At 31.8% G+C, this 27,644-nt stretch overlaps 1 protein-coding gene across 1 annotated transcript; it reads right to left on the bottom strand.

Annotated features, from left to right (window-relative positions):
* Positions 1-65: 65 nt before the first annotated feature.
* On the bottom strand, positions 66-24,593 carry LOC107443353 (uncharacterized). Its single transcript, XM_087163413.1, has 7 exons — positions 24,516-24,593; positions 23,303-23,520; positions 18,515-18,561; positions 12,448-12,594; positions 8,274-8,411; positions 6,977-7,276; positions 66-323 (listed from the first exon to the last, which is right to left on the bottom strand). The coding sequence occupies exons 2-7, from the start codon at positions 23,472-23,474 to the stop codon at positions 174-176; spliced, it is 954 nt and encodes a 317-aa protein (XP_087019539.1). The 5' UTR covers positions 23,475-23,520; positions 24,516-24,593; the 3' UTR covers positions 66-173.
* Positions 24,594-27,644: the final 3,051 nt, after the last annotated feature.

Below are 27,644 nucleotides of genomic sequence, written 5' to 3'. Positions count from 1 at the left end.
TTTTTATCGCAGTCGTTTTAGTAACGGAAAACAAAAGAAGATCTGAGAAACAACTAAAATCAATACTTTGTGAAAGCTTTATTATTTTCACTTTACACAGTTAATCTATAAGTTTTTTTCCAAAGATTGTTTAATTTATGTAGGTTTCTGTAGATTTCTTGTTCTCTTGTCAATTAAGCAAATTTCAAAGGCTTATTGAATTCGATTTGAATATTTAGAGTTCTTCCAGAGAACAGTGATTCTGATTTTTTGTTATCAATTTTATTATTTTCCGAGCAGGAAATACTCTCATCATCACAGACAAAGAAATTTTCTTCATTATTCTGAAAAAGAAAAGAAAGAGACGAGATATTCATATTATTACCTATACATCGAATAGTAAACTAAATTAGCGCGTTGAATGTCACTGGTGACCGGTACAGAGTTTTTTCGCAGCGCCACGGGGGTCACCGGTGACCAGCGGCGAAGTCAAGACTATTAGAAACACATAATTCGAGGGAATTTTTAACGCTTTCAAATTTTTTATATTATTTTCGTTACTAAAATGGTTTGAAGAAATTAATACAAGATAGAACACACAAAAATAGTATTATTTATATACACAGAGATGCTAACTTGCTCCGGACAGCGAATAAATATTTTCAAGTGGTAGTTTATTAATTGTGACATTTGGTTTAACAAATTCAATTGAGTAGATTTTTATCCACCTCTATTGCTAAGCAATTCGTAGACTTATATAATTCACCACTTTTTATAGATTAGTAATGCTAAACCTTTTAAAAAACTAGCAAAATCTGTCCAATATTTGCAAATTTCGTTTGCAATTGTTTACCGTTTGGCAGGACGGGCAACGCATTCAACATGTTTAAAATAAAACAAAACTGCTTTTCTCTAGTCAATAAAAAATTGAGAAAGCTTTTGCCGGGGGGAAAATTTAAAATATTAAGCGCATCACTTTTGAAAGACATGGGGGGGAGGTGTTTCAATGGAAGTAGCCATTTATCATGAAAGTTATGATTAAACTTGATTAGCTCATTGGGGATCAATTTAATTAAATACCAAACTAAGAGGTAATAGCTAACTTTAAAACCGGTGACAAGGTTTTGATTAAAAAATATAGGAATTTCATATTATCTAGCTAACTGCTTACCAAATCTAACTTGATACTTACGTCTTAACTTGATACTCCGTTAGAATTCCAAATTGATACTCACGTTGTACAGTTTTCAAAAATAAAATTAACATTAGGGGGTCACAAGCGCTTTTCTGACCAAACTATTGGGAGCATATTTTCCAGATTGCGGCTACCGTCTGTACTGTGGGGGTCAGAAATCCGAATCCGCGGATGCGAAAGAAAAAGTACGTTTTTGTTCTTGATTTCGAAACTTAAAATATCGCCTGCACTTATTAATTATCATATTTCAGGTCACTCTCTCGTAATATTGACATTGAGTACTAGAAAGTGAATATATTATCATTAGATCAAAAGTTATTCGAGGTGGTCCGTTTTTTTTCCCATCTTTTTTTGCGCACTGTACATTCTATAAGCATGTTGTCAATTATAAGATGTAGTAGTTTTCAATGCAGTTTGAAATAGGCTGATGGCAATAGATTTAAATCAATATTTATTAAAAATAACCACCATCGTCAAATGACGTCATTAGATTAAAGGAGATTAGACTAAAGGTGTAAGCGAATATATAAACAATTTATGTGTGTTGTGATGGCCTAGTTCAGGGATGTCCACGCTTTTGGGGAGAATTCCTTCTAGTGGTGGCAAAGTTTACTTTTTAATATAGAATTCTTTGTTTTGTTAGTTTGACTTAAAGTTATTTTCCTCAGCACTAGTTGTAAATTATTCAAAAGTTCATATCAAATGCCTCTCTATACTAACTCTCTCGCGGTGTGGCTTATAAAATGTTTGCAAAATTACCAAACATTTTGCAAAATTTGCATTTTAATTGTCTACAACTTTGCAACAGAAATACCAACAGCGACTAAAAAATTTAGAAAGAGGTAGTAACTTTATCCATCTTTATTTGTTTCATAATTCAATAGTAACTACCTCCATAACTTACATTGCAAATTATTCATACTTAAAGAGAAAGCATTTTTTGCATTCAGTTTCAATAGTAGACTAAGAGCAAAATGCTTAAAAAAAGGTTGCTAATTTTATTTTATTTAAAAATATTTTGCTAGTGATAAATAAATACTTTTCTTACGTTTTTAGTCTGCTGTGGCAGCCTTGCTAATGCAAAAGAGAATTTTTCTGAGTTGAAATCGTTGTTTAAACCCATACCTGCCAACTTTTGCGCATTTGGCGTAAAATTTTATTTCTATATTTAAAGCGGTAGTAAAATGCATGCTTTCTATAAATTCCTTGAAATTTATAAACTTAATTTATAATCTTTCTGATCCACCACTATTTTTTAAAAATAATTAAGCGTATATATAAATACGTAATACTGATGTTGAAGTCAGTTGCATACCATAATGTTGCAAAATCAAAATGTTTTCACACAATGTTTTTAATTCATGATGTATGGGATAGGGGCCGCTGCGCGGCCCAGGTACCCAATTTTTTGTTAATAAATGAAATGAAATGATGTTGAAGTCAGCATAAGCTTGGTCAAAATACACCGTATTTTTCTGCCCATAAATGCAATTTATATTCCATTTGACTACCACTGGCAAAAATCATTCTTGAGAGGATTAAAAGTTGGCAGGTATGAATATGGCTGAAAGCCCTTATATAGCGAGACGGATAAGTGCAAAAACTGGTACGAAAGACATTTAATTTTAGCATTTTTTTTAGAAAAATATAATAACTGTAACTATCAAGATTTCTTTTATAATTTTAGTCTATATATAAAACTGCTTATTTTTCAAGGATAAAGCAAATATTGTGGTAAAGTTTTAAAAAGAATAAGTTAACTCCTTCCGAAAACTAGTTATAACTGAAATGGTTTTACTACCAGCCTTTTCTCTTTTCCGTCTCGCTTTCACCCCTGGGTATGAAACACAGACTATAATTTCATACTCATTAAATGCAATTAAAGGATACTGAAGGTAATATTATTTTGTAAACGAAAAACTTGACCACGAGGATACCAACTTGAATTGTTGTTGAGGATTATTATTCTTAGTGTTAGCAACATTTGTATTTTAGTTTAAAAATTTTTAGTTTTTATCCCTCTAAGACATTGCCGAAAATAACGGTTGTCACAGAGTCTACCGTCTCAAACAAAAATATTCTTTAGTAAATCTAAGAATAATTCAGTTTCTCAATGACAAATTCATTGGACAAATTGTATCCCAAAAATTAGTTTGCTTAAACATTCTGAATAATCAATGAATTTGGAATGAATTTCAAGAAAATTTTTATGGTCAGTAGACAGCCTGGTCCTGCACATTTTAACTAGTAAAAAAAGGAAAACCATTACTGTGAAGTGTAATAGTTAATTTATTCGTTAATTGTTCAGTAATTCATCGAACAAAAAAGATGCAACATTCGAGATAACATATCTATTGTTTTTGTTTGTTTGGGAAGATAAGAAAAAAATATCGTGAATTGAGGCTGACTGTTACAGTCATCGCAAGTTTTCATGGAAAAACTGATATTCTTTTCACTTCCTAGACGAAGACTAATGCTCAATATCATATCGCACCCCGGCAAGAAAAGTGTCATAACTCTAAAATGCAGCATTTGAGAAAAATCAACTTAAGGAATACGATAACCCTTATTCTGAATTTAACTCAAAACTAACACAACTGCCCTCAGCTGGATCAATTGCGAGTTAGAGATGCAATACTTTTTGAGCTAGATGGAGCCATTGATACTTATTTTTTACTGACATAGCCTCAAAATTCCTGTTTTTTGATTTGTGTCTCTTTTCTCGACGGGTGCGATATGGCAGTCATAAAAATGAAATGGGGAAAAAAAATCGTCAAATTAAAAGTGGGTGGCATTATTGGACTATTAACTTCCAGTAAATATAAATTAAATTATTTTTGGAATTGGAATTAACGGAAGAAAAGAAAATTCATTTAGTTTATCAGATAAAACTAATTTAAATTTTAACGCCATTTTTTTCACGGTAGGTATGTTACCCACCACCCATACTGTGATAAAAAAAAGCAGATAACTCAAATCCTTCATATTTTTTTATTTATAAAATAAATTTTATAAATGTTCCAAACTAAAGAAGAAAAGTTATAAATTTTTATGCATATAGCTGACATAGCTGACATGCGGTCACCAATTTATTTAAACTTATTGTATTAGAGCTAAATTTCTTAACAGCTAAAGGCTCGAATTAAAAGTGGTAAAACAATTTGCCATGGACTTTAGAAATTGACGGAAAGTATACCAATCACAGCCTTAAAAAAGATTCAAGTAAATAAAAACTTTTTACTCACAATGACGAATGAATGGAGTACTTGCTCTTCAAGGAGAAGAATATGACCGATACCCACATACGTGACCTGTGATCTCAGAGTCATCAAATATTTATTAGCAAAATGGCGTATTAAAGTTGAGCTAAGTTTCTCTGCATAAGTTAGAATGTTAATTAGTGCTAAGTTAATTAAATATAGAGCCGTATTGCGCATCAAATTTGTTGAAATATAATTCTTTCTCGTCTACTTCGTTTACTTAACTTATATTTATTATTTGTTTATTAATTTTATTGTAATCGTGTAATATTTTTGTTTTGTGTACCTGGAAACTTTGATGCATAGTAAGTTTGTTTATTTTCTACCATGACTTCGTGCCTGTCTATGTGTTAAGTCTCTTGTGTGTAGATATAGAGAAATAATTGAAATTTTTGTGAAAGAATTTAGAATGGGTCACTTAAGAGAATTGATACTTGACGAACTTAGCTTACTTGAAATAGAATGGAAAGAGCAGTTGCTAATGTAAGCAAATGCCACGTTTCAACAACCAATCAGGATCGAGATACCCACACTACGTAACTTGCAGGTATCCCATTGTACCACTTGTGCATATACTATCAAATATGTGGAAAGTTCTACTCAGAATTGGAAAGCAAAGTAACTTAAATTTTATACAAATTATACTTTTACAAAAAATATTTTTTGTAAAAATCTTTTCCAGCGATGGTTCAAGTTGACAACTATGCAATGAAATACCTTTTGATAATATCTTAACTTAAAAAGATTAATATTATATATTTTTTCGTCCATTTAAATTTCCAGCTAAGTATAAGTTCAAAAATATTTGTAGTAAAAAAATGTGTCGCTATGGTTTTATACTATCTTGGTTTACTATTTTAATCTTGAAAGGGCTAAAAAATTACATCAAAATTTTTAGTCAATTTTTGACTTCATAAGTTTTCATCATTTACATGTCGAAAAGTATACATTTTTCAAAAATGTAAAGGGATCGATTCAAAATTGTGTTGCTTATAAAATAAAAACTGGTTAAATTTCCCTGGTTTGCTTTTTTGAGAAAAATATGTGGAATTGTTTTGTTAATGTTTGGTATTTGTTTGAATGTTATTTACTAAAGACAGTACTAATATATTAAAATGAGTACCACTTTTATTTCTTCTACCTTTTAAAAAGCCGTAACAGTATATTAATTAATTAATTTAATGACTTGTTCTCACTACCCCCTATTACAACTCATTGCCAGAAATGTCACCACTATAGACGCTTGCTTATTTTGAACTTCCATTTCGTGCGCCTTTAAACTGGCACAAGTGATCTAAATTATTATGATTTTGTACTAATTTTTTGTTCTCTAACAATTATTATCGAAAAATGCTTTTAAATAGGCTAAAAATAGCTGTTTCGTCGTAATTTAATGATTTGACGACTAAGTTATCAAAATTACCATGTTACTTGTCAAATAAGTAAATTACGATAAAACAGCAAACTTTTCCGTCTATTTTAAATCAATTTTCGACCATAATTATTAGAAAACGAAAAAATAGTATTTAGATTACTTGTAGTGCCTGTATAAAAGTGAACGAAAAGGTAATTGATGATAAAAAAGTGGCCCTAGAAGCGCAAAATTATATTTTTGGCCTTGGGTTGCGAAAATCTCCGCAGCTTCTTGTGAAATTAAAAACATTTTTCTGAATCATGTATACTTTCAATTTTGCCTATGTTTCATTCAAACTCAATACCAGCGTTCAAATTATAATTAGAAAAATACTAGATATCATCGAAACAAAGATAATTACGCTTTTTGGCAAATTTATAAAAAGTGTCCACTCGAAGAAAGCTCCCAGTGCTCCTACTTTTTCTATTCAAAGCTTTGAACTCATGTCATAAATGGAGAAGACGAATAAAACTTGTGAAAGTATTTCAGTTGAATAACATTTCTAAACGAATCTCAGTTATTTTCGCGTCGCTGTTTTTAAGTCTGCAATTGGTTTCCCTTTAGAAGCAACAGTTTTTATGATATTTTATTACATATTCCTCCCCAGGAGTTTTAAAATTCCCTTTAGGGAATACTTAGTGTCCCCACATCTCTGAAATGTAGGGAGTAATGTATATCCGTTTATGATGTGAAACGTTAAAGTCTTATGTTTTTTTTAATCTTTAATTTTTTTTTCTAAGGATAAGGGTGTAAGTATTTTTTTAAACATATACGTTCATCAAAAATCTGTATATTATACTCAAACACAAAGCAAACAAAACCGTTTGCAATGTCATTTTACTACAGCCGAATTGTATTAGATATCAATGTTTAATTTTCAGTCTTGTAATGTTGATGCAATCCAGGAGAGGTCTAACTGCTGAATCTATCATGTGAAGAAACGCGCCTTTGTGGAACGATCTTAAATGGAAATAACCCGCATTAGCTTTGCATTCAGATGAAAACCACGAAAACATGCCTTATTTTGCCCTGACGAAAAAGGGAATATAACCCATCAACCGTTTTACACTAGATATACTAATCCACACTGTAAAACTAATATGAAAGCACAAATATACTGGTACCTGCCTTCTGACTAACACAAGCATTATCGCCAAAATCACAATTAGGAATGGAATTAACATCTTTTAAGTTGATTGACTGTCTTTCAACCATATTATTGTCAATATTTTCTACTGCTCTCAGATTTTTGAGATCATTTCTTTTTATATGTTCTAACAGACACCTCAATTTTTCCAGAAGTAACTTCGCTTTGGCACATTGATCGATCAAATATTTTTCGTTTATGACTGCGTGTTCCATTATATCAAAATGTGGTTGAGACGAAATTGAAGTTCCTTCAGATGTTTTCTCAAAAGAAGTATTAGGCTGAAAAGGAAAACAAAAACGATATATATATATATATATATATATATATATATATATATATATATATACCAGACCAGAAAAAGGGAAATTTTGCTTATAAAGTTAAGATATAGTTTATAAGAATAAGGAATCACGACAGCTATTTTTAACGAGCATGTTGTGTATCATAAATCACAACAAAAAACTATTAAATGTCTCTTTATTTAATATAGACTGAAGCAATGAAGAGTTATAGTCCAATACTACTCTTCCTGGCGTCATACATGGGAAAAATAAAAAAATTTAAACTTTTTCTTCACTATTTGTAGATTGTAACAACGAAGAGTAATAGCCGGATACTATTTTTAATAAGCACTTCCTGTGCCATGCTGCATAAAATAAAAATATATGAAATTTTTGAATGAAGCAAGAAATAGCAATTACTTCATACTATTTTTAACAAGCTCTCCCTTTGTCATACACTACACAAAAATAAAACAAATTATGATTTTTTTTTCAATATAGATTGAGGCAATGACGAGCAATCTAGCCTCATACTAATTTTATCAAACGCTTCATTCATTTTTCTTACTTTGAAAAAAATGAAAAAACAAATTGTGAGATTTTTCTTTATTAACTATATATACTTAAGCAATTACGAGTAGTAGCTGGATACTACTTTAAAGAAGCACTTCCTGCGTCATACACTGAAAAAAAAATAGTTATAGACTGAATCAATGAAGAGCAATAGCCTATTTTTAAAAAGCACTTCCTGGGTCATGCATTGTAAAAAGCAAAAACAGAATTGAGAAATTTTTCAGAACTAATTATAGACTGAAACAACAAAAAGTAATAGTCTGATACCATTTTAAAAAGCACTACCTATATTACATTGCATGAAAAATACATTACAGTTTAAAAAAAAAAAAAAAAAACGTATTAGTTTTTGATTAGAAATTTTGTCAAATTTAAAACATAACGAAATGTTTTGTCAAATTTAAAACAAAACGAAACTTACATTTTCAAGAAATAAATTCTCACTAGTGCACTGATCAGGAAAATTGTCTGGATCAAAATATTCTTTCTCCATTTCGTCAGTTAGGAATTGAAAAGAAATTGAATCTCTTTCAAGCTTTTCCTCGAAAGAAGTATAAGGCTGAAAAATTCAATCAAATTATTGTTGTTGTTTCTAATACCACTTACCAATACCAGCAAGCTCGCTTGGTTTAAGCAAGCGAATTTAAGGCAGCGGGTATTTCTTGTTTTTTAGTGGTGCCATCTACGGCTAAGAATACGACTTCCTCCTCACACGCGTCTCAGACCGTTTATCGGGTGAACCCATTCATACATCCATTCATTCATCCACCGATCGTAATTTTGACCTGAACCAGAGAACGATTAATATCACACTCGGTGAATTAATTAATAAGATAATATGATTTATGATTTGCTATGGGAACATAGATGACTCTGTGACCCCACAAGATTTATCGTACACTAGTCACCATTTACTGCGTGGGGTGTCTTCGAAATCAAATGGTTATTTAATTAATTTTAATCCATTGTTCTCTTTTGGTAATACTATGGTACTCAAAATATTGCAAAAAGTTAGATTATGAGATTTTAGAGCGAATGAGTTAGAAAATTGTTTTGAAACAAGTGTACAGGGTTTCCAAACAATATCTTAATTAGAAAAAGTTATAAGCCTACCTCCATTGCCGCATCAACAATTTCAGAGATTTGAGAGGCAATGGCCAAAATAAACAAAACGAGGTGACGACACTTTATGTGTAATTTACATGATTATTATAATTTTTGTTGAAGATACATTTCTTAGTTACATTTTCATACATCTCATAATTTGTATGCATTTTACTTTGTGTAATGATATTTTTTTTTAGTTTATGCAACTTCTTTAAGCTAAAACAAATTATATGAAAGTTTTTTATTCCTTTTTTTCAAAATAATATTCAGAAACTATATCACTATTGCATACGCGAAGCTAAATAGAGCTTCAGAATTTAAAATTAGTAGCTACTCACGAATGCAATCTTTGAACTTGTTATTTTCATTTTATTAATATCTAATGCTGTCTTTTATAAGAAAGGCTAAGGAATTTCATCAATTGAAGTAAGAGCTCTAAAATCTTTATTGCGTATAAAAATCTGCAGACAAAACAAAATTGGGTGAGGAATAAAGTCTGGAACCTATGAAACATTTTTTGAAAAATGTAAAACTAAAAACTCAGTTGAAATGGGTCTCCAACTAAAGTTTAAGCCAAAGACTGATTCTAATAAAAAAAACTAATCACTGCAGCAAAAAATCCTTACCCAGTTTTGTCACACTGGCATCAATATGCTAGTGAAAAAATTTCAAGCATCTGATATTTTAAAAATTAAAAAATTGGAAAATGTTTAATTTTTTTAAAAAACAGAAATAATTTTTATTTAAAAATATTTTTTGTAATTTTTTTTGCTGAGAATATGTTTTAATATATAAATGTCACCTAAAAAAGCAAGTGAATAACTTTTTTTAACTTTTTCCCCGAAAATAAAAATAGGGAGATTTCGCACTTTTACCTTAGCTTCCGTACGCTAGCATACTTAAGATTGAAACAACTGCGCGTGATCTCGTTTATTTTAGATGCTACGTATAATTACCTTATGTTAGTCGAATTTACTGATACTGATACTAGAGTCGCTCAGAAGCCAATGCGGTCCAAAACGAGCCAAGTCCAAAACACAAAAATTGAGAAAATTAATGTTTTTTGATACATTAGTTTTTAAAATTCTTGGTTTATTAATTTAATTAAAAAAAGTGTATAAAGTCTTTTTCCGAGGTGTAAACTCTGCAAAAAAACAATATATGTACAGGATGTGTAAATAAAAACGTAAGTATTTATTGAAATAATGACAGCATCTTAAAAATTTTAGGACTTATACCTTTTGGCAGCTGAAAAAGATAAGAAATTTATGTAAAAATAATAAAATAACATTTATTGTCATAAGTTTTATGTTTATTCATCATAACAAACATCATCTTCTTCCGAGTTATTTAAATGTATATCTTGACCTCCACGTGTTGTCCTTAATGTCCTGTAAAAGTCGTGTTTAATTGGAGGTATATACTTTAATAAGAACTTGATGTCTTTTTTTTGTTTCTCTTGAAATTGTTCTGCCATTAGGATATAATATACGTTGAGTTATATTTTTTAAATTTACTGGCCTACCTATTTACCAATTATTATTCAGTGTTGCCAACAAATATCGAAAGAAGAAGAAGAATTTAATTTTTATTTCAAAGTTTACGTAAAAAAATATTGATAAAAGGTGGACTTATTCACAATGGCTTTTGAAATTATTATACAATATATTCAGAAGCTATTAAAAAAAGGGCTGTCTAACCTAGAAAAAAGTAACCAACGAGTAAATCCTTTAATAACTAAGAAGATTATTATTTATTTCATCAAAATTTCCAAAAATCAGAAAATATCAAAAAATGGACTTAACCGCATTGGCTTCTGAGCTGCTCACTTGTCAATTTCTGTTTATAGGATACTGGTTTCTGGTTATGGATGGTGTTTTCAATAGAAATGTAAACAATAACAATCTCGAGTTCGGCACTTACTCTAGTTCCGGTTAAAAAGTTTGCAGCTGCTTACTACATGTTATTCTGATACGCGATGTTTTCAAACGGATAATTTTGTTTTCAATAAAAGAAATAAATTAGATAATTTCCGAGCTCAAATCTGCCATATTTCATAAGATATTAATGTTAATATGCAATTCTGGTGAGTTTAAAGTGAAAATTTGTTTTAGTTTTTTAGAGATACAGTCAAACCCCGCTATAGTGAACCTTCAACGGACCGAAATTTCGGTTCACTATAACCGGGAGTTCACTATATCCGTTGCCAGGCAATTTCACTAATGGTTCCCAAACTCCTCCCTTTTATTACATTATGCTCATATAAATGACTGAAAAATATTATGTGTTAGCAAAAAATGTGTTATTTTTCATCACTCTTCGTCTTGCGTACAAATAAAAATTAGTAATCTTTAGCTGATGAGCAATCCTCAACATCAAATATGGAAACACTTCCCGACTCTCAGATAATTTTTCCTGAATTTCTGTTATTCCGCTTTTTAAACCTGTCTAACATGCTATTCGAGCACATAAAAGTAGTTTCTATAGATGGTTTTAAAAATCGGTATATGTATTTATTTTGAAGTACAAATTTCAAAATTATTACAAAGAAAATGGGGGAGGAAATCAGTCGAAGACAGAAAAAAGTTCATTATATCCAACTTCCTCACTTTTTTGGTTCACTATATCCACTAAAAATAACATTATACGTGTATAGCAAGGCACGGGACAGAGCATTTCGCTCACTATATCCGGGAGTTCACTATAAGCCGTGTTCACTATAGCGGGGTTTGACTGTATATTGTTAAAAAAGGTGACATGGTTGCTAGATTTTGAATAACTCGCTTTTTTTGGCAGTCTTGATATGGCCTCTTTCCGTAAGTTTATTACTATTTGTTCTTGTTGCAAACTGTGCACCATCTTACGTTAGTGTTAACACTATTAGCATTGTAAACACCAGTATTGTTAGCATTGTAAACACAAGTAATAAGTAATCAAATACATTGTTTGCAGGAATCTCAAAACACAATGATGCCAAATGGCTTTAAAATACAACGGAAACAGTAACCCGGAAATTTAGGCGGTACCGAGCTTGCAGCGTTCCCTAGTGTAGAAAACACCATCCATAGGATACTGATACTTGTTCCTGCACTTCGACCGCCCACAATTATCCCACGCTCTAACTCAGTTAAGTCGCGTTTTTCGCATTAATCTCAACGCGTAACACAGATCAATTGATGGTTCACTTGCCTTGCATTCCATTTTTGTAGCTATCTCACTCTCTAGAGGCACCCTTGTAGCTCAATTGCTCATTTTCCATAAAACTGTCAGGTGGTCATAATAATTTGGCCACTGGCTAAAATATATTGCTTGTGTTCAGAATTTTTGAAACTGTTGTCAAAGAACCTAACCAACATTGCAATATAGAAACATAAGCTAAATAGATTAAGTGATAATTGTAAAGACTATGCATAAACAAACTGTAAAAGTGATAATTGTGTAGACTAAGTGATGATTGCAAAGCTAGTATAGACTAAGTGAAAACTTACTGTTTCAAAAATTAAATTTGCTTCGAAACAATTCTCAAAAGAAGGTGCCTCTTCGACGTTTTGTTTCTTCATTTCATCGAATAAGAGATTCCTGATTTGAGACGAGTTTGAATCTATTTCATGTGTTTCCTTTATATTAGTTTCAGGCTAAAAATGAAAAAAAATGAGTAAAAATTATAAGCTTACCGACAATATGTAATGTCTAGTATTAATAAAAACAATATTCTGCAATAAATGCCGACTAATACTATAAACACTAGCTAATGCATATTTCCTAAATACATAAGGAATGTTATTGTTGTTATTGATTCTAAATCTACTGGTCAATGCGAGTAACCCTGCTTGGTAAAACCAAGTGAACTTAAGGAAGAGGGTGCGTTTCTTGTTTTTCACTGGCACCATCTATGGTCAAGAATACGACTTCAGCCACACACACACTTCACTACCCGTTTATAGGGCAGACTGCCGTTCATACATCCATTCATTCACAGACGGTCATTTTGACCTGAACCAGAGAACGATCAATCTCCAATTCAGTACACACTGAGGTATTGATATGGAACATAGAGGACTGTGTCTAACATGCACCAGTCAGCATTTACTATATGGGAAGTCTGGCTGGCAGGGATCAAACTCACGACATCTTGGAGATGAACCCAATGCCCTACCGCCAAGGCTATCCCGCTCTACTTATGGATTAATTATCCTGTACCTCGGATTACGGCCGGGATAGCCTGTTTGGTAGGGAACTGGGCCTTTGTCCAAGAGTTCGTGGGTTCGATCCCTGCCGGCCGAAGACTCCCCGTGTAGTAAACGGTGACTGATGCACGTTAAATCTGTCAAGTCGCAAAGTTCTCCATGTTCCCATAATAAATCACTGGGGGTACTGATCCAGGAGTTTCCTTGTCTTCTAGATTTGTTCAAAATTACAAGGCTACAAAAAAAATCAAATGACCAATTAGGGCCAGAGCAACCTGGAGAGAATACTTTTTAAAATAACTGTAAAAAATCGAACTAATAGAAAAATTCATTAAAATTCAAAGATTTTAATGTATTAAAATACAAAAACAAATTTGGTAAAAATTTACTGGTAAAGTAAGAATTAAGTAAAATGTTACCAGCTCATTACTCGTTCTAGCAATTGACTCCAATTTGCAAAAAAAAGCTAATGACAGCACAGATGCACTCCCCAACCTGACCTTCTCAGTTAAGCACTGGCATAAAAGTGCTTCAATGCCATAATTGTCCTGATCTATTCCACACAATAAAACGATCTTGCACAAAACATGCGGACAAATGGGGTGAAAATATTTAATTTAATTAAAGTCTTTTGAATTAAAAATTCGTAACCAACTGGTACACGAAGGAACAATTTTTTTTTTCGTTTCCTGCTTTCACGAGGTTTTTGTACGAATCTTGAATATTTCTCCGTCACCGATTTCAAATCTGCAATCGAATTCCCTCAACAACATATAGTCTTTATGCAATTAAATAATATTTTCTTCACAAGGATTTTTTAAAATTCTTTCGAGTATTAACTTTTCGAGTTTTAAACTTTGTATCTGCACTTCTCTGTAACGTAAGGAGTGATAGGAAAAAGGTGATAATACATTTCAATTTTTTAAGTGATAGATAATGGTCATATGTTTTTTATCTTAGCCCTTTGCCCTCCGAGTACTTTTAAACGCTGGTTGATCTAATATCAATATTATAGCATTTAAAATACACAATAAAATATTTTTATACAATTTTAAAATTCTTATAATAATGTGGAAACTAATTATTAAGGCGTAAAATTTCTAATTTTTAAAGTGGTGACTGTTTATGGTTCCTCAGTGGAGACATCGGAGTACAAAGGGTTAAATGCATGTGTATGTAAATAAACCTCTACGTTCTTTTTAAACTTGTGCATTAAGACTAAAATAAACTCATTATAAGCTAAAAACATCAGTTTGAAATTTATATATGTATATTGCTTTCGGAACAAAACGATTTTGGATTTGAAATCCCCGACTTAGATAAGATCAAATACTTGTATAAGTGTTTAAAAAAAAACATTTCCTCAATAGTTTTCATCACAATATGTTGCTTATTAGCCAGATATCAAGTACTCTATTTATCTAAACTCATGTTTGTTAAAATTGCAACACCATGAAGGACTTACGCGAGTGAGCTGAAATTTTCAGGAAATGCAAAGTAGAGCATGATATGCAAATGATTAGAATTTCAGACCCGTAGCGCATGCGAATACTGAGCAGCGCCCTCTGAACGGTGGATGGATCCGAATAAATAGACGACTGTAGTCAAGAGAGTATGGTTATCGGTGGTAATCTGCTAGTGGTAAACGTTAGCTTAGTCATTACGTATGCTTATTCGACGAAAGAGAGCTAGATTTCAACAACTTACGGAGTTTAAACGGGGAAGAATCATCGACCTTCGTGAAGCTGGATTATCTTAACGTGCAGTAGCCGCTCGTGTGCAGCGTAACAGCAGCACAGTGATGCGTGTTTGAAAGCAGTGGATGGACGAGTGTCGGACAACTCGGAAATCCGGGAGTGGACCCCGAAATGTCACGTCAGCTCGCGATGATAGACATTTGTTCGGCGTTGCGCTAACGGACCGTACGGCTCCCTCTAGACAACTGGCAGCACGGTGGTCAATAGCTAAATATATTTCATTGTGTGCTTTATTAATTCGTAGACGTCTGCTGCAGCGTGGACAGCGTGCAAAGACTCCTTTATGCAGGATCCCCCTTACGCTGAACCATCGCCTGCGGCTGCAATAGGCCAACCAGCATAGGTACTGGCGTGCTGATTGGCAGCGTGTCGTGTTTTCTGACGAATCTCGCTTCAATTTGTGGTACCATGATGGCCGCATTCGTGTCAGACGCCATCTTCCGGAGTACGTAATCGAACGCCACAGTGGACGAACACCCGGAGTTATTGTCTGGGGTGTTATAGCATATCACGGACGATCTCAATTGCTACGAATTGTGGGTAATCTAAACAGCAACCGGTACATCAGGGAAGTTCCGCAGCCCAAGCTGTTCCCTTCCTTCAAGCCTTGCCAGACGCTGTATTTCAACAGGACAATGCCCGCCCTCATTTTGCTAGGACTGTTCAATCCTTCCTTGCATCGCGACAGGTACAACTTCTTCCTTGGCCGGCGTATTCCCCGGATATGTCGCCGATTGAACATGTGTGGTCGGCGTCTCGCTCGTAATCCTCGTCCTGTTGTTTCTACAGACGAACTTTGGGTACGCATACAAACAGTATGGAATTCTCTTCCTCAAACAGACATTCAAAGTTTACTTGACTCCATGCCACGTCGTGTAGCAGCACTTATTGCGGAGCGTTATGACTACACAAAATACTGATTTCGATCTCTTGTTATTGTTTGTTTGCTTTGAAAGTTTAATCATTTATTTGTATCACTACCACTCAAGTGTGTATGAAATTTCGATCAATTATGATGATTCCTTCATGGTGTTGCAATTTCACAAACAGGAGTTTAATAATCGATGTCAAAACTTGTGTTCACATCGATTTCCAGAAATCTCAATTATTTAATTGATAAAACGCAAAAAATGAAATGTATAATTTTGTTATTATATAAATCAATTTCTTAATTGAACACACAGTGATACATAACACATACACAGTGATAATTGTTCACAAAATTTGTTTTTTCGATATTATTTTCTTAAAGTACTGTATTCTATATGATTTTTGTCTTTGTATTGATTTTCTTTAGGGAGAAATCATTTTAAGTCACGAAACATATAAATTGACAAAGAAAGAAGAGTAATGATGAATATTACAATTTATGAATCTATTTATTTTTAATTTATCTCCAAGAAATCGTTTTGACGTTTCAAAAGCTTTTTCTAATCTATTGCTCAAATTCTCTGAATCGATTTTTATTAAACTCTTAAATGATTTTATATTTTGACAATACTTTTGTATCAGAAATCAGAGATTTCATTCCAATTCATCGTCATTAAAAGTCAGCATCATATTCTAAATCTATTCGCCCCGTTGGATTCAGAACAATGGACATTTATCAAACTGAAAGATCATCTAATACAAAATGCTTCATTTATTACATTTTTGGATATTTAGGTATGGTTCGACTGAAACCTTCAAAATGGCATGTGTGCGTTTTATATACAGTTCGGGCCACACTATTTTTGGCTTTCGTAAATTATATAGCTTTGGGAGTTTACGTTGTCATCGAAGCCAAAGAAGTAAAAGTAAGCATCATCTACAGTTTTAGTAACATTACGAACGTAATTGCTTTGGTGACAATGAATTTGAAAAGCACTCAACTGACGAGGCTTCTCACGACAAAATCGATGCACTCTTATCTGAAAAGCAGACACATCACGCTCATGACGGCTTGCTTAAATGCCCTGCCTGCATATTACGTTATTTCTCCGATGTTCTTCTCATATGGAGCTGAAGATACAAACTTTTTCACATTTGGATACGTATTCAAGAATACAGCGGTGCAATACGGAGTCGTTTTTTTATCACGTTGGCCGCAATCGCTTCTATACAATGCATGCAATTTTATAGCCCTTGCTTACTTAATCATTTGCCACAAGATCTGTCGTAATCTTGACAAATTGACTAAAGACATTAATGCCACACTTCCGGAAATGCTCGACCGATACTTGCAGAAGGATTTTGCTGCCAAACGATCTGCAATTTTCAGGCATTTGGAGGAAATTCAGGCTACATTCTCAGTACCCATATTCTTTGTGTTTAATACTTTTTTCTGGATGACTTTCTCCACAATCGGAAGTTACTTATCCATGAGTAACACCCTAATGTATGACATAGATACGGCCAACTTTATGGTCACCTCAGTGGGAGCATTGATGGCCATTTTGTTTAAGGTTGGTCAAGTTCCCATTGACATTGGAAAACTTCGGAAGGCTTTTTACGAAAAGATGGAAGCCAGGTCTCTGAAAGAAATTAATGTCGGAAATGTGGATCGTACACTGTACGATACTCCAGAATTTGTGCTCTCGGGAATGGATATCATTTGCTTCCGAAGAAATACCATTTTAGGATTATTGGGTTCAATACTTACTTACAGCTTCTTACTACTGAATGAGAAAACTTAGTTTCTCTGAATTCGGCACTCGAATGTTAATACTCGATACTCAAATGTTATTATACGCACTCTATTCGACCCCAAAGTATACATATGTATTCAGAATTTCTCTGAACATTTTTGTTCAAAAATTCTTTGCACAAATACAAATGCTTTCATTTTAACAGGGTTCCTGTGAGCCTCGTAAATTTTAAAAAGTGGTAACAAAAATTAAACATATTTCGATAATTAATTAATTTTTGCGTAACCAACACAAAAAAGTTATTTTTCAAAAAAAGTATAGAGACATGGAAATTCCAGCTTCTAAACAGCTTAACGACAAAATGGCAAATTAAATTAAGATATATCTTTTAGAATTAACCCTATTTTACTCCCACAACCAAAATTTTTCAAGGACCGCGAGAGCATTCTTTAGTAAATTACAGGATATACTTTTTTGCAATCATTCAGATCAATAATTATACGCTGTATTATAACTATTCTACTACATAAATATATTCCATTATAACCATCCATAACATACATTTTTAGAATTCTGATCAAAAATAAAGTTGGAAAAAAATGAACACATTGAGAAATAATAATCAATATTCAAGCGAAAGAAATAATTTCATTTATTCAGAGAAATTACGTTTTTGAGTCAGATTTTGTAACTTAAAATATCATCTACACTTATTAATTAGCATATTTGAAATCACCCCTTTGAGTCATTAAGATTGAGTACTAAAACTTGAATATCCGATAAGATCAAAATTTATTCAGAGTAGTCCTTTTTTTGCGCGTTGTACATGAGACAATGCAATACATTATTTTAGCTTAGAAAACTAACTCCACATAATTATCTCAACCAACCTTAACATCAAACTTGACACAGAAATCTCAACATTTCAATTTTTCGTATTAAATTGTATCTTTCAAATTGTTAAAAATAAACTTATTACGGTACCTTCTTTGTTTGTTTCGACCGTAGCATCATTTTATGCATGAGGAATACTAAAAAGAAAGAAGAAATGGCTGTGAACAAAATACTTTCACACTAGAAACTACCTTATTTAAAACTGAAATTGCAAAATCAACTGAAATTGAAATTGGTGTCAAATATATATATATTTTTTTGAATTTCAACACTCACTTATAAAGATTTTAAAAGAATAGATAAAAAAAAATACTTCATTAGAAGCATTTGTAAAACAAATAATACATTCCAACAAACTTTTCCTGGACGATTTTATTTTAATTTTATGTATACATACTCAACCTTTCAGAACGCGCGCCTACACAAATTTTACGACATGTTCGATTTTTAATGCAATTTTTTTTGTTGTTGCAAATCGCAGCTTGTCTTAAGGTCTGGTTTCTTAGGACAAGCGCCTTATCTGGGCGTCAGCGGGACGTCAACGGCCCGCTGACGCCAACGAAGTACTGGTTTGTTAGCTCAAGGCCAGGTTTCTTAAGGCCTGACTTCTTAGGACAGGACGCCGTTAGCTGGAAATCAGCGCTAACCTCTGATTGGTCCATTTGTGAGTTTGATAGTATACATCGAACGCTCATCTTGAACTACAATTGCCGTACAACTCAACTGCAGTTGAATTACAACGTGACGTTAACCATAGAAGCAATGGCGGACAACATCCAACAGCACATTGAAATCAGCCAAGATTTTGATTTTGACATTAACCCATTAACGCCCAGTGTCCTCAATTGAGGACAGTTCCTTTTTTCTAAGACATTCATTGTGGTGGGAAACTTTTTCAGTATTTTCATTTATCTGGGTGAATTAAAAGATTCTCAGATACCACAATGATTTAGTTATTTCTGATTAGATCTAGAATTATAAGAAGCAAGTACTTTCTGATTTATCAAAGACTTTTTGAATGACCTAACAGTAGAAAACTAATTAATTTCGATTATATATTATACCACTTTTTCCATAAAACCACTTTCTGTATCATTTCAAAATATAAAGTCGGGATAAAACGGGTTAAACATAGCTTCTTCATTAAACATAGCACTCTTCATTTAGCTCAGCTATAATGTGTTTTTTCTTGAACAAAGTCATTATTTGTTCTCTAAAACACTGGTCGACAATAACAAAATCAATACAAATTCAAAATAAATATTTGTTTACGTTATTAACGCATGCGCAATGAGAGATAATATCTGCTTTGGGCCGACTGCTCACGCTGAGCTAACAAAAAAGTATTTTTTTGGCGTCAGCTCTACATCAACTTACCGCTGACGCCCAGATAAGGCGCTAGTTCTAAGATACCAGGCTTTGAGCTAACAAACCAGTATTTTGTTGGCGTCAGCGGGGCGCTGACGTACCGCTGACGCCCAGATAAGGCGCTTGTCCTAAGAAACCAGACCTTTAAGGCCTGGTTTCTTAGGACAGGACGCCGTCAGCTGGAAATCAGCACTAACCTCTGATTGATTCATTTGTGAGTTTGATAGTATACGTCATCGAACGCTCATCTTGAACTACAATTGCCGTCCAACTCAACTGCAGTTGGATTACAACGTGTGGTAACCACCGAAGCAATGGCGGACAACATTCAACAGCACATTGAAATCAGCCAAGATTTTGATTTTGACATTAAACATAGCACTCTTCATTTAGCTTAGCTATTATGTGTTTTTTCTTGGACAAAGTCATTATTTGTTCTCCAAAACACTGGTCGACAATAAACACATCAATACAAATTCAAAATAAATATTTGTTTATGTTATTAACGCATGCGCAATGAGAGATAATGTCTGCGTTGGACCGACTGCTCACGCTGAGCTAACAAAAAATTATTTTTTTGGGGTCAGCTCCACGTCAACTTTCCGCTGACGCCCAGATAAGGCGCTAGTCCTAAGAAATCAGGCCTTGAGCTAACAAACCAGTATTTTGTTGGCGTTAGCGGGACGTTGACGTCCCGCTGACGGCAAGAAAATAATTTTTTGTTACAAATTTTTCTTTGTTTTATTCTTCATATATATATATATATATATATATATATATATATATATATATATATATATATATATATATATATATACAATTAGTCAAAAAAGTCTGTGTACATTCACAAAAGTAATATCAAACTCGAATTTAAAGGGCGAAAAAGAACCGTTTTTTAAAATTTAATTATTTTAAATCCTTAACGTCAGTTAGTGACTTTAAAATAATTTGACAAAAATATTTTCATACCCAATTTTTAAAAGATAATTGGACAAAAATCAAGGCCAATAAAGTTTGCGTACAAGCCAGAAGGGGCGGGGAATTTCTTATCTTAATTTTAAACTTCAAACTCGAGAATGCAAATCAAATTACACTTTCAAAGTCATTGAGCTTCAAATCTATTTTCGAGTTATTGGGAAGTTGCTAGTGCTATTTTTTTTGACGAAAATGTCAGTTAATAAGGAAACTCCTTTAGCTCCAAGACAGTTAATTATAAAATTGAGAGATGAAGGTAAAACTCTTCGCTATATTGGTAAAATAGTTGGGAGGCCTCATTCTAGTGTGCAAAGAGTTATTCAGAACTACCTTGATACTGGAAATCTTGCTGTAAAACCAAGATGTGGAAGACCTAAGAAGCTTACTCAGAGAGAAGGAAGAAAAATTCTTTTGCTAATTAAACCAAATCCTAAACTTTCTGCTGTAAATATAACAAAAGATATTTTTTTAACAAGCAATAAGGAAATTTCCCCTGAAACTGTAAGAAAAGTACTGCGAAAGGCAAATTATCATGGACGCAAATCTAGGTCTAAGCCATACATTTCTAAGACGAATCGAATGAAAAGAATTGCTTTAGCAAAAACTTATTTGAACTCCTCGGCAGATTATTGGAACAGTGTAATTCGATCAGATGAAAGTAAATTTGCAATATTTAAAATCAATGGCCACCCTATTGCATACCTGCCAACTTTTAATCCCTTCCATTATCATTTTTCCTAGTGGTATTAAAATGAAATTAAAACATCAATTTTAAGCAAGCAAATACGTTGTATATGAGCAAACTTAAGTTGATAACCTTGTTAGTAACGCATATTAATATATGTGCTTAGTTTTTGTAAGAATAGTGGTGATCAAAATCATTTAAAAATTAAGTTCATAAAAGAAAAAATAGTATATATTTACTACCACTTTAAATATGAAAGCAAAATCTTCCGGAAAATCCGGAAGAGTTGGCAGGTATGCTATTGTATGGAGAAAACCGGGAACAGAATCGAATCTGAGAAATTTAAATCCAACTGTTGAACATGGAGCTGGTGGAGTGATGGTATGGGGATGTACGTCTTCGAATGGAGTTGGAAATTTGCATATTATTGATAAAGTCATGGACAGGTATGTTTATTTGGATATTTTAAAGAAAAATCTACCAGAAAGTGCTCGAAATTTAAACCTTTCTATTACCTTTATTTTCCAATCAGACAACGACCCTAAACATACTGCTAAAATTGTGAAGGGATATCTTCTCTATCAGACTCCGCGACAATTACGAACTCCTCCACAGTCATCAGACCTTAACCCGATTGAACATTTGTGGGCAAAATTGGACAAACGAATTCGGAAACACAATATTACTTCCCGAAATGAGTTAATATGCAAATTGCAGGAAGAATGGGCGAAATTTACGTCAGATGATACACAGAAACTAGTCCAGTCAATGCCTAGACGTCTGCAAGCTGTTTTAAAAAATAAAGGGTACGCAACTAAATATTAAAATAACGCTAAAAACTTGCATTTTTCATTTTTTTCTTAAGTGTACGCAGACTTTATTGGAGTGTATTGCTGTGTTTTTTTCGTAAAAATTTATTTTTTAAAAAGTTTTTAAAATATTGCAGTTTTATTTTTGCTCTTTATTGTAGCTTACAATAGTAGCTATTACAGGAAAAAAAATCATACTGATTAAAATGTTTCTTTGATGTTTAAAGTGCTTTTTTAATTTTTATAATCAGTCCGTACCACGGTTTTCTACGGTTTTCTTTTTTACTTATTTGCACTTGCCTAAAATTAATATTAAAACTATTTTTATATCTATGATCTTTTAAATATTATTCCAAATTTTTAAAGTAAAAATTTTATTTTCAATTATTGGTATGATTTAAAAAGCATACGAAATTGCGATTTTAAATTCTGGGAAATTATAATTAATCTTTGTATATTTAATCATTATTTTTATAATTAAAAAAATATTAAAATTAATGAATTATTATAAATTCTACTTTTTTATCTTGCCTGACTAATTTATTTTTATTAGCCTGCCAAATACTACGCTTTTTGCAAGATGTTTTTTATGGTGGAAGACTTTTAAAGGCCGCAAAGCCTAAATTGCAGGGAACGTTTATGAATGGTTAAATTTTATAAATCCATTTAAACACAAATTACAATAATAAAACTTCCTAAAATATTAAGCCTGTTCACACTCCACCTCGTAAGAATACCATAAGCGGAAGGATACACCGGAAGTTTTCTAAATTTCTTCCGGTTTCAGAAAGCTTGTTATTGTTTACATTCAATCAACCATCCATAGTGCATTCTAAATTTAACCATTTATAAACTGTCTTCAGAAACCTTAGATTCTATTTTATTAGCATTTTTGTTTCGCCACATCGTGCTAAACAGAAAAAAAAATGGTTAGAAATAAATTGTCTATTTTTCAGTAAAGGATACTTTTTATTTATTTCTATATAATCATGCAACTCTAAATTAGTTAATTAATTTATGAAAAAACATAAAAAAATTTACCAGTTATTAATGAGGAAACTAGAGCTGAAATACATATATGGATGTAATAAATATCGCTGTCAGTTCTGCAAAAGTTTTGCGTTTCATGTGGAATTTGTTTGCTTCTGTGGATTAATGGATTATAATTCTTGTTCAGAAACTTTAAAATCAGTAAAACGTCAAAGAAACTCATGGTCCATAAGAATTTACAAAGCAAGTGTTAGAATAGTGATAAGAGTCTGAAAAATATAAAATCTGTTCTTAGCTATTGAAACATTACATCATTCAGATATTGCCTGTTTTTATCAATCAGCGGATTATGCTTATTGTTCAAGCATTTCAACAATTGTATAGTATAGGATTAGAATATAGGATCTCATCTGAATTTTCTCCAAAAAAAATATAATAATTGATAATTTTATAATGATATTAGCTGCCAACTTCTACGATTCTTAGTAAAAAATTTTCACATTAGTAGTAGAAAAGCAGAGCAAAAGTAATTAAGTTATACAGAGTTTTTGTAACATTTCATCAGGTTTATTACACGCGAAAGGTTTAAAATCGAGGTTTTTTTGTATAATTTTTTACGGAATTTGTTTTGTTTTTAGAATACAATAAATTCAAATAGATAATTTCAAACTCTAATTAAAATATCAAACCATAAAATTCAATACCACTGGAAAATATCGTTCGTAAAAATTGGCAGATATGATAATATAATAAATTCAAGACAGGTTTTATGAACAAAAACTCATCTCGAAACACTTAGCAAAATGAAATCTTAACACTATAAATAAAACGACATTGCTCAACTTAGTGACTAACTTTGCGATAATCCAAGCGTCATCCCAAAGTATTGTCTAATCAAGAAATTTTTTCAACTGTATTCCCCTGTGCTAATTAACTGATAAAAAGTTTACTTGCAGCTATTACTTGCACTGGCATTTATTACAGCATCTGCGAATTTTTACGGCCCCCAGACCAGGGAATGAAACCCTTTTTTTTAAATTTAATTTCTGAGGATCTAATCTTTTTTTAGTTTTTCTATTGCATGAAACGATCTCCCAAATTACCTAACATGTTTTTATAATTAAATACTCCACTACCACATTGCTTTAAAACAGAAATGTTTTTTTTTCTAAAAATTAAAAAAAAAAACAGGTTATTTACTAACAAATAATTTATGATAACAAATAAAGAGCTTGAACGAAAAATGAAATTTAATTCTACTTACACATATGAAATATCTAATAGGTATATATTTACATTCAGTTCGGTTACTTTGTTTCTAAGTTTCAAAATCTGACTAATATTCAACAATTTCGTAGTAGCATTTGAAATAAAATTATTTTAAGTTATTCTTATGCGAGCTCTAAATTAGGTAGAGAAGTTTTTATTTTAATTTAATCCTTTAATGTGTACTTGTACTTCAAAAAGAAAAAGAAGGTCATGATACCCACTCACATGACCTATGACGTCAGTGCCAGATGATCGTTTATAAGCAAAATGGAGCGTTAAAGTTGACCCAAGTTTCTCCGCGTGAGCTATAATGTTAGTTAAAATGATATAATTTAAATACAGCCCCGTATCACACATGGAATTTGTTAAAATATTATTATTTCTTGTCTGCTTTTTTTATTTAACTTAGATTTATTATTTGTAAATGTATTTTATTCTTACCGTGATATATTTTTGTTTGTGTATCTGGCAACTTCGATGCATAATTAGTTTCTTTATGTTCAACATGACTTCGCTCCTGTCTTTGTGTTAAGTAAGAAACATATAGTGAAAGAATTGAAATCTTTGTGAAGGAATGTAAAATGTGTCACTTAAGAGAACTGATACTAGTCGGGGTTGGCTTACTCGAAATAGATTGGAAAGAACAGTTGCTAAAGGAAACAAATGCCACGTTTCTCAACCAATCAGAATCTAGATATCCACGCTGCGTCAGTTGCAACTATCCCATTGTGTTTCTCGAAGCTCGAACCTTTTAACAAGAGATCAAGTTCACAGAACTCAAATCCCTTAAGAACGAAGAAGAGATTTAATTTTTAAGTGATTTAAGATATTTTATTCATAAAAAAACTTTAATGGTGATATTTTATAAATCTTAAAAATTACCAAACTTTCTATAGAATTCTCCAATTCTGGTATTATAATTTTTCCAATTAGATTAAAATAATTAAATAATTATGATTTTCTGCACATTATTATGTTCTCAAACGATGTAGTGGATTATAGAAGCAGTCTATGACGATTACTTACGAAAGAGTGCAGAAACGATTCTTTTAACCCTTGGGAACGGGTGATTCAGAAAAGCATTCGTACAGAATCAGAATCCAGTTGTAATTAAATAAAAAACGGTAACTTAAATGTAGTCTTTGCTAATCTGACAGACTTACTTTGCTTTTACTTTAATTATTGTTAGTTTAATCATGTATATAATCAATGTTACATCAAAGTATAAGTAAATAGTTTTATTTTGAACAAAGTAATGGTGAATTAAATAAATCAAACAATTATAACTCAGCCCACAAATAAATTGCTAAAGAATTACTTTGACTACCAGTTTTATATTTTTACCCCGGTTGATACGGTTTTATGCAGGCAGGTATTTGTGACAGTCGACGCGAAAAGGTTAAAACAGACGCTAGAAACAAATGGCCTAAATTATGTAGGTTTCTCAAATCACCAAAATTTTATTTATAGATGGGGCCGTAATTAAAATTCAAGTAGCATTGATGGTTTACTGAATTTAAGCAATAAGAAGATTCCTTTTACCGGAATGAAATTTCAAAAGCTTCCGGTGTGCACCTCCGCTTATGCTAAGCTTACGAAGCGTTGTGTTTATGTTTAAATTTGCGCATAATTTTACCATTCTTAAAGTTTCCTATAATTCTTAAATTTTAACTGGTTGTGAACCTAAAACAAATGTAAGAAAATGGATATCACAACATAAATAAAGTGTAAGGTTTGCCATGTTTTGAGTGTTATCCTTTATTTGGCTATATTTGTGTTAAATATCACACTTAGTTATTTTCGAGCTGCATCTGGCAGACCATAGCATGCTTGCGGAATCTACCAAATTCGTATGTTTCGTTGAAATTTAAAAAGCGTGTTATATTGTAAACACTACAAGTATAATAATATTTGATGTCACCCTTTTTCATAGTTAGGTGTAAAAATCAATCGGAAGTAGTAACCGGAAGTCTTTCGACGAATGTTAAACCCTACAGATATCTGTTCTTAGCTTTACACGATCAACAATCCATAAATATCGAAATGAAATGTAAAAATATGAAAACGGAGAGCAAAGAATTTTCTCACATCAATATCTCGCTGTGATGCGCAATATATAAACGATAAAAAACTATTCTCTCCATTTTTTTTTTATTGATGATCAAAATGGAACTCAACGGAACTCTCTACCATATATGGCAGCGTTACTTTTAAAAAGTAACGAGTAAAAGTACAAGTATTTTTTAAAAAAAGTAACGAGTAAAAAGTAAAAAGTTCTTGTTTTAAAAAGTAACGAGTAAAAAGTACAAGTAAAAGTACAAGTACTAAACCAAAAAATAACGATTTAAAAGTACATTTCTAGGAAATCGAAAATTCAAAGTAACCTAAAATTTTATTGAATAATATTCGTATGTTCTTTAATGTTTTTGCAAAATTGTTGCTATTTATTTAATTATTTTTAATTTTGAAAGTTATGGACATTAATTTATTTTTAAATTTGGAAAAATATTATAATATAATTTTATAATATAATCGTATAATATAATTTTAAAATCAAATATAATTTTAATATCAAACCTTTTATGGATTTGCACGAAAAGAAATTTTATCTATTGATTTTAATTTTTAAATTATTATTTTCATTTATTTAAATTACCATTAATTTAAAATTGTTTTACTCTATAGAAACGCGTTTTAAAAGCACAACGTAAACAAATTAAACGCGGGGTTTCAGATAGCTTTGTGATCTTTGAGCTAGTAAAAAATAATTGAATGTGCAGTATAAGTTGAGTACAGTCTACAGTTTTATTTGTAACAATGGCTAATGCTGAAGTCATGCGAGAAAATCATTTTCCAAAAATTTCTGCCGAACGGAAAAATTAAAATTTGTAAACGAATTTTAGTATCAGCGGCTAAATTAATACCTTCGAGTTTTCAAGAGTTAACATAGTAATTATAATAGTTTTCAATAGCACAAATAGTTCTGAAGTTCTTAGAGACTTGACTGGACGTTGTTTGACAAGGTCGGGCATAAACATAATTTTAGTAAAAAATGTTCTAGGTAAAAATGTATTTAGTAAAAAATTTATAAAGACGAAATGGACGAACGTTAGTGAGTTCAAAA

The sequence above is a fragment of the Parasteatoda tepidariorum genome, chromosome 5 (genome assembly GCF_982258835.1).
Source record: "Parasteatoda tepidariorum strain Cologne lab strain chromosome 5, Ptep-v5.0, whole genome shotgun sequence".
In the NCBI taxonomy this organism is placed as follows: domain Eukaryota; kingdom Metazoa; phylum Arthropoda; class Arachnida; order Araneae; family Theridiidae; genus Parasteatoda; species Parasteatoda tepidariorum.
Note: the sequence above shows the minus strand (reverse complement) of the source record. Positions and strands in the feature narration are given on the sequence as shown.